Source organism: Silurus aristotelis, assembly GCF_946808225.1.
Source record: "Silurus aristotelis genome assembly, chromosome: 28".
Taxonomy (NCBI): domain Eukaryota; kingdom Metazoa; phylum Chordata; class Actinopteri; order Siluriformes; family Siluridae; genus Silurus; species Silurus aristotelis.
In genome coordinates this window covers 670,906-683,823 of record NC_139601.1, presented here as the reverse complement: position 1 = coordinate 683,823, position 12,918 = coordinate 670,906, and the positions used below count along the sequence as shown (strand labels likewise).

At 38.8% G+C, this 12,918-nt stretch overlaps 1 protein-coding gene and 1 long non-coding RNA gene across 2 annotated transcripts; one reads left to right on the top strand and one right to left on the bottom strand.

The window, feature by feature from the left end:
* Positions 1 to 64: 64 nt before the first annotated feature.
* Positions 65 to 2,952, top strand: LOC310721800. The gene is made up of 2 exons (XR_014532194.1): positions 65 to 2,505; positions 2,821 to 2,952. It is a non-coding gene; the product is annotated as an uncharacterized lncRNA (long non-coding RNA).
* LOC310721755 (myosin heavy chain, fast skeletal muscle) lies at positions 2,597 to 12,841 on the bottom strand. Its single transcript, XM_083533697.1, has 41 exons — positions 12,822 to 12,841; positions 12,621 to 12,667; positions 12,070 to 12,285; positions 11,826 to 11,969; positions 11,580 to 11,736; positions 11,453 to 11,480; positions 11,225 to 11,333; positions 11,054 to 11,146; positions 10,890 to 10,953; positions 10,704 to 10,802; positions 10,500 to 10,603; positions 10,278 to 10,416; positions 10,060 to 10,178; positions 9,823 to 9,972; positions 9,565 to 9,735; positions 9,155 to 9,461; positions 8,953 to 9,026; positions 8,784 to 8,871; positions 8,585 to 8,702; positions 8,326 to 8,449; positions 7,990 to 8,126; positions 7,646 to 7,901; positions 7,323 to 7,565; positions 7,061 to 7,237; positions 6,833 to 6,978; positions 6,654 to 6,744; positions 6,178 to 6,567; positions 5,887 to 6,013; positions 5,688 to 5,806; positions 5,405 to 5,601; positions 5,135 to 5,318; positions 4,886 to 5,051; positions 4,564 to 4,688; positions 4,175 to 4,483; positions 3,884 to 4,087; positions 3,673 to 3,798; positions 3,421 to 3,591; positions 3,233 to 3,337; positions 3,051 to 3,146; positions 2,836 to 2,967; positions 2,597 to 2,705 (listed from the first exon to the last, which is right to left on the bottom strand). The coding sequence occupies exons 3-41, from the start codon at positions 12,271 to 12,273 to the stop codon at positions 2,691 to 2,693; spliced, it is 5,808 nt and encodes a 1,935-aa protein (XP_083389823.1). The 5' UTR covers positions 12,274 to 12,285; positions 12,621 to 12,667; positions 12,822 to 12,841; the 3' UTR covers positions 2,597 to 2,690.
* Between the last annotated feature and the right edge of the window lie 77 nt (positions 12,842 to 12,918).

Sequence of the window (12,918 nt, the reverse complement as noted above, 5' to 3'; positions counted from 1 at the left end):
AGACTTTCTCACCTTGGCTGGGTGCTTGAGGTTCCTTCAGTCCTTGGGGGAGCCTGTTATATAGCAGCATTACCGTTCACTCAGCAGAATTGTCTCTCTATAAATGGCCATGTTGTATTAGTTGATGCGATGTATGTAGTTGCTTTATGTAGCACTATAATTCATGTGCTTTAGTGTTATGCATTTGCAAATACTGTTTTGTTCTAATAAGGATTTCTTTAAAATATACAGCTTTCTTTTTTTATTATTAATTAATTGTTTCTTGTTATATAAAGTAGAGTCTACATTGTAATTTCTCAGGGCAATGCTTGAACAATTTACACATTAACACTAGCATTAATATTTACACTTAAACCTGTTTCCATTCAGTTTCTCAGAAATTATTTTATTTTTGGATAGTTTATTATATTTTATACATGTCCTGTAAAAACAAATGTATATAACCAGCTTTTTAAAATTATTCTTTTTTCTTTTAAAATAATTTATGTGCCCAGTCATTTTTTTATGATTTCTGGCCGTGAAGAGGCACTAAAATTGGACGTGGAGAAGTGCTCTGATCCCACTGGTGTTTAATTTCAAGGTCAGTGGCATCATTTCCAAATATATAATGTTTATAAGTAGACAGTAATCCAAAAGCAATCATTGGTTAGCCAAAGTTCACCTATTGCCAGTAACATATTGTGTGGAATAATCATTAAATAATTTTAGTCTAAGCAAAAGTGTGAAAGAGGAAAGAAAGTCGGCAGCAAATACTGTTTTAATATACAGTTTAAAATGTTTATGTAATAATCCATATTGAAAATCATACTATTTTCTCACAATTTCATAGAAAATATACATTGGTATAATACAAATGGTATAATAAAAAGCTTTTTTAAAAGTACAGATAATTCCTTTTTAGAGTTGGAGAGTTGAAAACTCTGACAGAGAAAAGCTGAAATTATATGACAGTGTTTTAAAATGTTTGTAGTCTAAATATTAATGCAAGCATGTGAATTAATGTTTGTAATCTGAAAATCATTTCAGATTTTATAATTTTATGACATGGCAAGATTTAAGAGATGTAGCATTTAGTGCTGTATCGTTCCAGCAGGGTATCAAATTAAAATGACACCAGGTTTAGTCTAAGATTGATTACCAGTGGCTGACCATAAAATTATTTTTAAAGAAAGTTAATATGTTTTGGCAGTTGCTTTGCAAGGCAGTAAATTTTTAGAAGTGATTTGTTGAATTCATAAAATTAAATGGTGAACTTAAATATTACAAGCAGAATGTTCATATTAGGAATAAATTCAAATATAGAAACCAGTTAAGGGTCTAGTGTGGCCTCAAGAATTTTGTGTAGTTTAGATTGCAGTATAAATAAGATTAGTTATGCTACATAAGAGTTCCCAGTTGCAGTCATCTTGAAGTAAGTGTCTCTGTTCATTTCAGTCTAGAAACTGTTAGAAATTTTTAAAAACTATAATTTGATCAAATTAGGCACAGTTAAAATGAATAAGAGGATATAATGGCTATGCTTCTTGAAAAGTTGACTGGGTGTGTTTCATTTATCTTACTGTACAGTATAGATTCCCAGTCTGAGAAGGTTTTACACTGTTTGGTATCTCAAGTAGATATTACCTTATATGATAATTAAGGTGTTGCTGTCTTAAAGAGACCTCCAATTAGTCAGTGAAATGCCTTGTAAGATCTGTTGTTTGTGAAGCAATATGTTTAGAGGAATAACTCGCATTTATGCAAATAGCACAGAGTTATAAAAAAAACCCTTCATACTTTTTTGTGTGCATGTGTATTTTATTAGCCTATATACAGGTAGTGTCTAAAGCTGTGTCATCACTTATCACATTAACACCACCTGTTGGATAAAGAGGGCTAGACTGCAGTGTTGTTCTAAAAATATCTCAATAAATATTTGGCTACTCTTTCGGTAACAGTGTATTTTTTTTTTTTTTTTATATATATATATAAGATGTTCTGTATGTGTAAGGGCTTCTGTGTTGACACAAACTCTTAAAGTTGTTCAGAGAGAAAACAAACCGTTACTGTCTTGAATGGCATCTTTATTTTTTCCTAGATTTTTCTTTAACATATAAAAGTGTGACATCTTCACAAATCATCTCAAATTTGGCAAGCATGCATATCATTAATATTCTCAACTCTTGTGCATTAAATAGTGTGTGCAGGTTTCACCTGGGCTTAAGTACTTCTGCTTTTTGTACCATTCATATATGGAGTTTATTACTAAGTCTTAATTTTGCATGATGTACTCGCCTTAAAATTCAGAAATGTATGAAAGTGCTTTCCAGTTGTAAGTTTCCTACTTTGAGTAAAGTGTGAAAGATTAAAAAAATGTCTTATATATATATATATATTTGTATATGGTGTACAGGTTAATGTGACACTCCCTAACCTGGCTTTTGCACTGGAGCAGACAGAGAGGTTGCAAAGCAGCTGAACAGGAGGCTGGTTGATGCCAGTAAGGGTGTGGCACTACACTTTTAGGTGGAATCTTCAGGCATTTTATTTGATATTTTAATGATAAAAGCAGTTACTGTCATATAAGTTTGTTTACTTAAAAAAAGAAAAAAGACAGTTTGTTACATTTGCTTGATTTATTTAATACAAAATAAGACATTACAAGTCAGTCATATTTTATGTTTGCTTGTTCCTGTCTGGTTGGTCTCATCTTATTCTTCTTTGCTCTTTGGAAAACATAAAATGAATACAATTAGAGGAAATCTTTGAAGTCGTTCAAAGAGTGTATTTTAATAAAATTATTAGGAATTATGATTATTACATTTTCTTTTCTTTTTAAAGATGACTTTGCCTCACCTTTCCAACATCTCTGCTCTTGGCTCTCAGCTTGTTGACCTGGGATTCAGCAATGTCAGCACGCTCCTGAGCTTCTTCCATCTCATGCTGGACTTTCCTGTACCTGGACAGGTGAGTGTTTGCCTGCTCCTCCTGTGATTAATAAGCATTATTCACTTTAGTGCTGCTGTAAGTACAATATCAGCATGTATATCAGTACATAGTGACACACTTACAGCTTCCTCAGCCTGCCTCTTGTAGGCCTTTACTTTCAGCTGCAGTTTATCCACAAGGTCCTGCAGTCTATTCACGTTCTTCTTATCCTCCTCAGTCTGCAATAGTTGAAGTTTATTCAGGATTTGTTTAGTTTCATTGTTTTTCTTCACATGGACTGTATGGTGATAAACATATTATGTACCTGGTAGGTGAGTTCCTTCACTCTCCTCTCATATTTACGGACTCCTTTAACGGCTTCAACACCACGTCTCTGCTCGGCTTCGACCTCACTCTCCAGTTCACGCACCTAGATCAGACCTTACATTTATAGAAAACTTTCTAACAAATATATTCACGCTTTTCTTTACTGGTTTAAATACTGCAACTTACCCTGGATTCCAGTTTCTGGAGCTGCTTCTTTCCACCCTTCATGGCAAGATTCTCAGCTTCATCCAGACGGTGCTGCAGATCTTTGACTGTAACCTCAAGGTTCTTCTTCATCCTCTCCAGGTGAGAACTGGTATCCTGCTCTTTCTTCAGCTCTTCAGCCATCATAGCAGCCTAGTGTATGACCATGACAGGAAGTTAGTTTTCAGGTTAACTGTAAATCAATGTGGTACAATTTCTGCATTTAACACTCACATCTGTGATGGCCTTCTTGGCCTTCTCCTCAGCATTTCTGGCCTCTTGGATGGTATCATCCACCTCACCTTGTACCTGCACCAGATCACCCTCGAGCTTTTTCTTGGTGTTGATTAGACTGGTGTTCTGTTGTTTAAAAAATAAAATAAAACATTAGGATAATTGTACATAAAATGTAAAATTGGCACCAAAGTTTGTTGTAGGAACAAACCTGAGAGTGCAGCAGTGCCACACGCTCACTGGCATCAACCAGCTCCTGTTCAGCCACTTTGCGGCCTCTTTCTGTCTGCTCCAGTGCAACTCTCAGTTCCTCAATCTCTGCCAGCATCAGGTTATTCCTGCGCTCCACCATGGCCACCTGCTCCTTCATGTCTTCTTGTCCTCTGACAGCCTCATCAAGGTGCAGTTGGGCATCCTGGTGTGACAGTGGATATCACTTTGACTACATTTATCATATGAAACAAAAGAAAACTTCTAAATAAAAATAAAAGTTAAGGCAGACCTTGAGCTGTCCTTGGACATTCCTGAGCTGTTTCTGGGCTTCAGCTGCCTGGCGGTTGGCATGGCTCAGCTGAATCTCCATCTCATTCAGATCACCCTCCATCTTCTTCTTGATCCTCAAAGCATCATTCCTGCTCCTAACCTCAGAGTCCAGAGTAGTCTGCATGGACTCAATCACCCTCTGGCTGTTTCTCTTGATCTGCTCCATCTCCTCATCTTTCTCAGCCAGTTTCCTGTCTATTTCACTCTTAACCTGGTTGAGCTCAAGCTGGACACGAAGGATCTTGGACTCTTCATGTTCAAGTGTACCCTGAAAAATATGTTTAATGTTCAATATGATGCAGATCCAGTTGTACTTTATTTCTACTTGTTGCAGTTATGTATAGTAACCTCAGCTTCCTCAAGAGCAGTCTGGATTTCTGATTTCTCAGTTTCCACCGTCTTCTTTGCCTTCTCCAGCTCATGAATGGTCTTTCCGGTCTCTCCAATCTGTTCAGTCAAGTCAGAGATCTCCTCTGCAGAAGGAAGTAATTATTTATATATAAAATATATAAAAATATAAATATATATATATATATATATATATATATATATATATATATATATATATATATATATATATATATATATATATATATATAAAAATATATTTTTTGTTTGTTTTCATTTAGAGGCTATAAATATTTTACATGTAAACAGTTTTTTAACATACGCTGGAGGTTCTTGTTCTCCCTTTTCAGAGTCTCCAGATGATCAAGAGCTTCCTCATATGAGTTCTTCATCTTAAAGAGTTCAGTGCTGAGAGAACGAGCTTCTTTTTGAGCTCCCTCCAGTTCAGCCTGACCTTCCTCAAACTTCTGCTTCCATTCTGCCAAGACCTGAGAATATGGAGGACAGTTACATGCTACTTGTACAGATCAGCATTGTCTTGTACACGACATTCAGGTGACTGATTGTAGACCTTGTCAAAGTTCCTCTGTTTCTTGTCGAGGTTAGCAGCCAGGGCGTTGGATCGCTCAACATCAATCATGAGGTCCTCCACTTCACCCTGCAGCCTCTGCTTGGTCTTCTCCAGAGAAGCACATTTGGAGTTCACTGCTTCAATGGACTCCTCTGCTTCTTGAAGACGCTGAGCAAGCTTTTTCCTGTAGGCACATGAACAGCAATATAATGCCTATGTTGTGCATTATTTGTTTAGCGACAGCTGTTTGTTATTGTAGTAGGAATTTACTTGGCCTCCTCAAGCTCCTCTGTACGCTGGATGGCATCAGTCTCATATTTGGTTCTCCATTGAGCCACCTCACTGTTGGCCTTTGACATTGAACGCTGAAGCTCAGCCTTGGCCTCCTGCTCTTCCTCAAACTGCTCTCTGAGAAGATCACAGTCGTGACGAGCTGATTGGACAGCATGAGCCAGAGCGTTCTTTGCCTAGAAGTAAATGTTTTTCTTGTTAGTGTTCATATTGTTCTTATTATACCATTTGTCAGAGTTGCAATAAACTGTGTGTGTTTCACCTTGACTTCCTCCTCGATATGTCTTTTGAGTTCCTCGATCTGCTGAGTGTAAGCTTGTTTTCCTCTGGTCAGCTGAGAAACAAGTGCTTCTTTCTCCTCCAGCTGACGGCTGAATTCACCTTTAACAGGAGTGTGAATTATGTTACTAAAACTGATCGTGTGATTTCAGGATTCTCCGCTTTATCGTGATTTAACGTACCATTCTCAGTCTGAAGGCGGGCTTTTTGTGTGCTGATGTCATTAAGTTGACGAACATGTTCATCATTCTTAGCTTTGAGTTCACTCAGCTGGTCCTCTACGGTGCGGCACATCTTTTCTAGGTTAGCCTGGAAAGTGAAGTGTATGTATATAATGCAGATATATTTAAATGTAGTAAAACACGTCCTTTCTGCCTGTGAATGTATCTCCGATTGTTGTTGACTCAGAACCTTAAGACACTTCAGGCTATAGATGAAGTTAAACAGGATGATGAGATTTTAATGTCTAATACCTTTGATTTGGCCACAGCTTCCATGTTACTGGAGAGATCATCGATCTCCATTTTATATTCACTCTTCTCCTTCTCCAGCTTCTGTTTGACACGCTGAAGGTTGTCGATCTGCTCTCCGAGCTCAGCAACGCTGTCAGCTTGTTTCTTGCGGAGTGCAGCAGCTGTAGCTTCATGCTGCAGAGTGGATTCTTCCAGATCACGACGCAGTTTCTGGAACTCGGCCTCGCGCTTCTTGTTCATCTCAATCTGAGCAGCGGTGGCACCTCCAGCTTCCTCCAGCCTCTCACTGATCTCCTCAAGTTCCCTGGAGAGATCAGCTCTCTGCTTCTCAACTTTAGCACGAGCTGCACGCTCAGCCTCGATTTCTTCCTCCAGCTCTTCAATGCGAGCCTGAAATCAGGATTTTTTATTTTATTTTAGACATTTGAATTTTCCTCTACAAGCCTGAATATTATTGTTTCTCACAAAAGAAGTACCTGGAGCTCTTTAATCTTTTTCTGAAGCTGGGCACCCAGGGTCTGTTCATCTTCAATTTTGCTCAGAAGTTGACTTACTTCAAAGTCCTTCCTGTTTTGATGAAATGGGAAAAGTAACATGTAAATATTTTTATAAACAGATTTGTTTTTGTGGCTTTATCATTGTAAGACCCACTCACTTCTTGATCTTCTCATCAGACTGCTGCTTGTCGTTCTCCAGGTCCATTATGGACTCTTGGGCCAGTTTCAAGTCACCTTCAAGCTTTCTCTTGGCTCTCTCAAGGTCCATACGCAGCTTCTTCTCTTGTTCTAGAGAACCTTCAAGCTAAATTTGATAATGCATCTTATTAAAACACCTGATAATCATAACTGCTGAACCCTTTATGAATTACAGTATGGATATTTACATCATCAACTTGTTGTTCAAGCTTGGTCTTGGATTTGGTCAGAGTGTTGACTTTGTCTTCCTCTGCCTGGAGATCATCCAGAGTCTGCTGGTGTGCCTCTTGGAGGGCTTTCTTCTCCTTAGTGAGCTTGGCAATGCTCTCATCCTGAGATGCCATCTCTTCAGTCAGGTTCTTGACCTGTTTAAGATCATTATTATAATAAATTGTCCATTTAAATTCTTATTATTAAAAAGTGAAATATTTTCAATGAATTAATCTGAACCTTGTTCTCAGTTGCATGTTTCTCCTTCTCCACTTTGGCCAAGGTGAGCTCCAGGTCATCAATGTCTTTCTTCAGCTCAGAGCACTCATCCTCCAGTTTCCTCTTCTTGGCAGTCAGCTCAGCATTGATTTCCTCCTCGTCCTCCAGTCTCTCATTTGTCTCCTTGAGCTTAGCTTCAAGCTGGATCTTGCTTTTGATGAGTCCCTCACATCTTTCCTCAGCATCAGAAAGGCTCTCTGATTCCTGTTAATGTGGGTTTTTTATATAATAAATGTTTTCCCAATTTTATTAGAAATGAACTTAAACTCTGTATAGAAACCTACAGAGGCTACTGCTAGTTGCAGATCATTTTTCTCCTGTTGCAGAGAAACCATCTTCTCCTCAAGCTCTTTCTTCCTAGCCAGTGCCTTTGCCAAGTCCTCCTTCATTTTCTCAAAGTTCTCCTTCATGGATGCCATTTCCTTCTCAGTCTCTGCACTCTTGAGAAGAGGCTTGATCTTGAAGTACAACTTCATCCATGGCCAGTGTTTCACATTCATGAATGAGCGGATGTTGTATTGGATGGAATAGATGGATTCCCTGGAATTTAAGATGAATTCGGTCACCTATTGTATGTTTCTGTACTTGTTTTTTTCCATGTGTTCCATGTTTTGTCATCTAAACATACCTCCTCTCCATCATCTTGACAAACTCCCTCCTCATGAGGTAGCCACGGCACAAAGCCTGAGTCATGGTCACCAGATTGGCTAGTTTTTCATCTCGCATCTCCTCAAGGGTTCCCAGCAGACCGGCTTTGAAGAACACCTGCAAGTTCAGATAGATAATCAGAGCCTTTATTTAAGGAAATTCTACAACGGAAGTGTATAATAAGTCTTTTAATACTTATTATTTATGTACATTTAAAAGGTAAATGTTCCTTTTATTTGTACTTTTCCTAGAAATCAGATAATCAGAGTGTTTTTAGTACCAACAATAATACTTTTGTTCTGACAAAACTTCAAACCTTGGTGTGTCCAAACTTGTACTGTGTATGATCCACATCAATGGAGCCCAAGAGTTTCTCTGCAGCTTTCTTGTTGTCAATGAACTGTCCCTCTGGGATGACGCTGGCATTCAAGACTTTGTATCTAAAAATTATATATTTCATTACACAATATATAATGTACATATTTTCATGTGTTTGCCCACAACTTTTTTGTAGAACTGAAGGTATTTTGAGGTGTTTTACAATTAGAATTAATTATATGTTGAATTCAGATGACCTCTGTTTGAAGTCACCATAGAGGATCCTGCTGGGGAATCCCTTTCTGCAGATTCTGATACCCTCCAGCACACCATTACACCTCAACTGGTGAATGACCAGGAAGTTCTCCATCAGACCTAGAGGTTCCAGTTCAGTGCATAAATATGATGCTGTTTAATTATTCATTATAAATGTAGGAAAATGAGAAGAGAACCTACCTGGAGTCTTGGACTCATTTGGAATCAAGCAACGCACAAAGTGAGGGTGAGTGCTCCTCAAGTTGCTCATCAGCTTGCCCAAGTTCTCCTGTAGATGTCACACATCATAAGTCAGTCATTGCATAGATTTTTTTACTGTATATTTACACCAATAAGCTGAAATATTTACCCTAAACAATGCAGACACTGTCTGGAAGGAACCACCCTTCTTTTTGCCAGCCTTCTTTCCAGCACCAGCATCAGCTGCACATCAGAGTTAAAGTGTATTAATATTCTTTGCTTTATATATGTACAAGTTTATATCAGAAACAGCACATTTCAGCTGCAGTTTATCAGCAGTAATAGTTCATATCTATAAATGTTACTCTTACCATCGGCCCCAGCATGGGCTGCATAAAGGTGGCACAGCAGTTTGTTCCCTGATTTCTGGTACAGCTGTACAACAGAGTCGTTCAGTGGATCCTTGTTCTTGTCCAACCAGCCGGAAATGTTGTAGTCCACAGTGCCGGCGTAGTGCACCAGGGAGAAGTGAGCCTCAGCTTTGCCTTTGCCAGGCTTTGGCTTCTGGAAGGCGTTGCATTTGCCAAGGTGCTGGTCATGAAGTTTGTTCTTGAAGGACGTGTCTGTAGCTTTGGGGAACATGCACTCCTCTTCAAGGATGGAGAAGATGCCCATTGGCTGTTGGTAACAGATTTTTTATTAGAGATCACTGGAGTATTAGTGGTGAAAGTATGATTATTTTATTAATGACATTAATTGTACTGACACCACAATAACTTACCTTCTCAATAAGCTCAATGCAGGCTGCCAAGTCCATACCAAAGTCAATGAACTCCCACTCGATACCTTCTTTCTTGTACTCCTCTTGTTCCAGCACGAACATGTGGTGGTTGAAAAACTGTTGCAGTTTCTCATTTGTAAAGTTAATGCAGAGCTGCTCCAAGCTGTTAAACTGTTAGAGTTCAGCAATAGATTAGACATTGTCAAAGTATTGCACAAACCATCAGAGCACATATCATGGAGGAAAACACTCATTTACATCAAAGATCTCAAATCCAGCGATGTCCAGTACACCGATGAAGTACTGCCTTTGCTGCTTTGTGTCCAACATCTCATTGATACGAATGACCATCCACAAGAACATTTTCTCATAGATGGACTTGCAGAGAGCAGACACGGAATTGTTCACCTGAAAGTATAATCCATAATTGTTTATTCGTCAGGTGAAAACTCAAACTTTAATTCTTTTTTCTCTTAGTCACTAATGGTACGTTACCTGTGGTACAGTCTGGCCTTTGGTCACAAACTCGTTTCCTACTTTGACTCTGGGGTAACACAAAGCTTTCAGCATGTCAGCTGAGTTCAGTCCCAGAAGGTAGGCGATTTTATCAGCAACTGATGTGTGGAGAGAAGATTGTCTTTAATATCACACATAGCATACATTTACTACTTTATATATTTACAGACTGGGTAATAATTTCTTTTATTTTGTACTTTCAGTGCCATCAGGCTCAGCCTGCTCCTCTCTCTGCTTCTGCTTGAACTTCATGTTGCCATGATGCATCACAGCACCGGTCAGCTTGTAGATGTTAATTTTCTCATCAGCATTGAAGCCAAGAATGTCAATGGCAGTCTGTGTGATGAAGAGAAGAGATTGGTCATGTTATCTTTTAAATGAACACACACACACACGTTTCTAAAATCATTTCTTCCTACATCTGTGGCAATGAACTCCTCCACATCATTGATGCTCTTGACTGTGATTTCACCCTGGCTGATCATTGGGTAATCATAAGGGTTGGTGGTGATGAGCAGTGCCTCTGTACAAGGATAAAATAATTCATTGTCATTCACACAAATCTGTTCTTTAAACTAACATGCAGGGATTTTAGTAACATTGCAGTACATGAGATTTCTTACCAAGCAGCTCGGGTTTGTGTCCAGTCATGAGCTGGTAGAAAATGTGGTAGCTCCTCTCAGCAGACAGCTGGAAAGTGACTCTTGACTTTTCCAGCAGATCTGGACACATTAAGATAAAAATTCACTTAGCTGTATGTATCTTTTATTTACAAAATAATTATTTTGAAAACAAACTCTGAAACTTACAGGTTTCAATATCAGCTGAAGCCAGTTTTCCAGTTTGTCCAAAATGGATTCTAATAAATTTACCCTAGAAAGTTAAAAGATAATTAAAATACAGTTAAGTTTTAAGATGACCAGTTTTCTAAATCTTCAAACTGTAAAACGCAATGCAATGTAGGTCTACTTACAAAACGAGAGGAGTTGTCATTTCTCACAGTCTTGGCATTACCGTAAGCCTCCAGCAGGGGGTTGGCTGCAACAATTTGGTCTTCCAGTGAACCCTAGTGATGATGGCAGGTATTTAGTGAGGATTCTGAGGTCTGATTCTGTCACACAGCAGTAGTATTTTTTTTTCTCACCTGCATTTTGCCAGGAACAGGTTCTGCCTTCTTGCCAGTCATGCCAACCATTGCAAAGTACTGAATGACACGTTTTGTGTTCACAGTCTTTCCTGCACCAGATTCTCCACTGGGGGTAGAAAAGGAGAACCAGGTGTGAACAGTAGTTCAGTGCATGTGCATGTATCTAGAGATGAAGCTCTGTGATTATTAGAAGTGAATCATATTTAAGAAGAGGTTTTGACTTACGTAATCAGGACTGACTGGTTCTCACGATCTAATGGTGTAGAAGAATTAATTCAGCATTTTGTATAAGGCACTGAATTATTCATACAGTAACAAATAGTTAGAGAGAGAATCATAAAGAATATCGTACCAGTGTGCATGAACTGATAGGCGTTATCAGAGATGGAGAAGATGTGAGGTGGGGCTTCAATCCTCTTTTTGCCTCTGTATCCAGACACAACGACAGCATCATACACTGGGAGCCACTTGTAGGGGTTCACAGTGACGCAGAACAACCCTGAGTAGGTCTAAAGAAGCGTCCAGAGAAATGTTAATCATTAGTGTCGTCACTCTCGTATTTCTCTTTGAAAATTTAGTAATTCTTTGTTTAACTTACGTAGATCATCCATGCTGCGTAACGCTCTTTGAGGTTAAACAGCACAGCAGGTTCATTGAGGTGGGTCATCATGGCCATGTCCTCCATTTTGTCGTACTTTGGAGGATTCATTGGAAAGATTTCATCTTCCTTAACGGTGACAGTCTATAAAATATCAGTGATAAAGCACATTTAATGGTCACTTATGTAGGAGTGTGCAGTAAATGTAGAATCCTGACACTGTGTCAATTATCTTTACACTCACTTTTTTGCTATCCAGAGTTTCTACGGTGGCTTTGCCCCCCTCTTTACTCTTCAGTGTACCCTTGACGTACATCTCTGCGGCATCGACCACAAAGACGGCTGATTTGGCATCAAAAGGTTTGTTCTGAGCCTCGATCCTTTCCTTTTCCGGCTTGCGGAGGTAGATGGCCGCCGGGCCGAAGCATTCCATCTCACCATCTCCCATGGTGGCAGGTTACTGTTAAAACAAAAATACTTGTCACTGGTCTACAACAAAACAGAAAACAAGCTGGGGTTGCACTGACCTCTGTCAAAGTCCAGCTTTTTACATTTTAGATTTTAGTTATCTACCTCCTAATTCCAAACCTTGCCATGTATAGCTGTTACACCTGCAGTTTTCAGCCTAACATCTAAAGAACATTTTATAGACTAATAGCTGTTTATGAAATAAGTGGAATCAGGTGTGACCATAGTCTTTTTCTGCAAAAGGAACCCTTGCAACAAACCTGACCCCCTGATGGGAAAATGGCAAAACACCCAGAAATGTACATAAATGCTTCCTGTAGAACTTACTGTGTTTTCTTCCCAGGCCAAAAGGTGCAGGACCCTAGTGCTGGATTCTGAAAGGCACAACGACTTGATAAATATTCGAAATTCCTACAGCAAATATGCATCTACATAACATGGCATTATATGGAAAATAAGTTATGAATGTTGATGGTAAATGAATTATAATTGGTGAGTATAGAGGCATGTTAAGTAGATAAGTCTCACCTTCACTGGGTGGCAATATGTCCTTAGGGAAGTCCAGCACTGCTCCTTATATATATACTCAAATTGTTCAGTCAGCACTAGTGACATGCTCAATTTG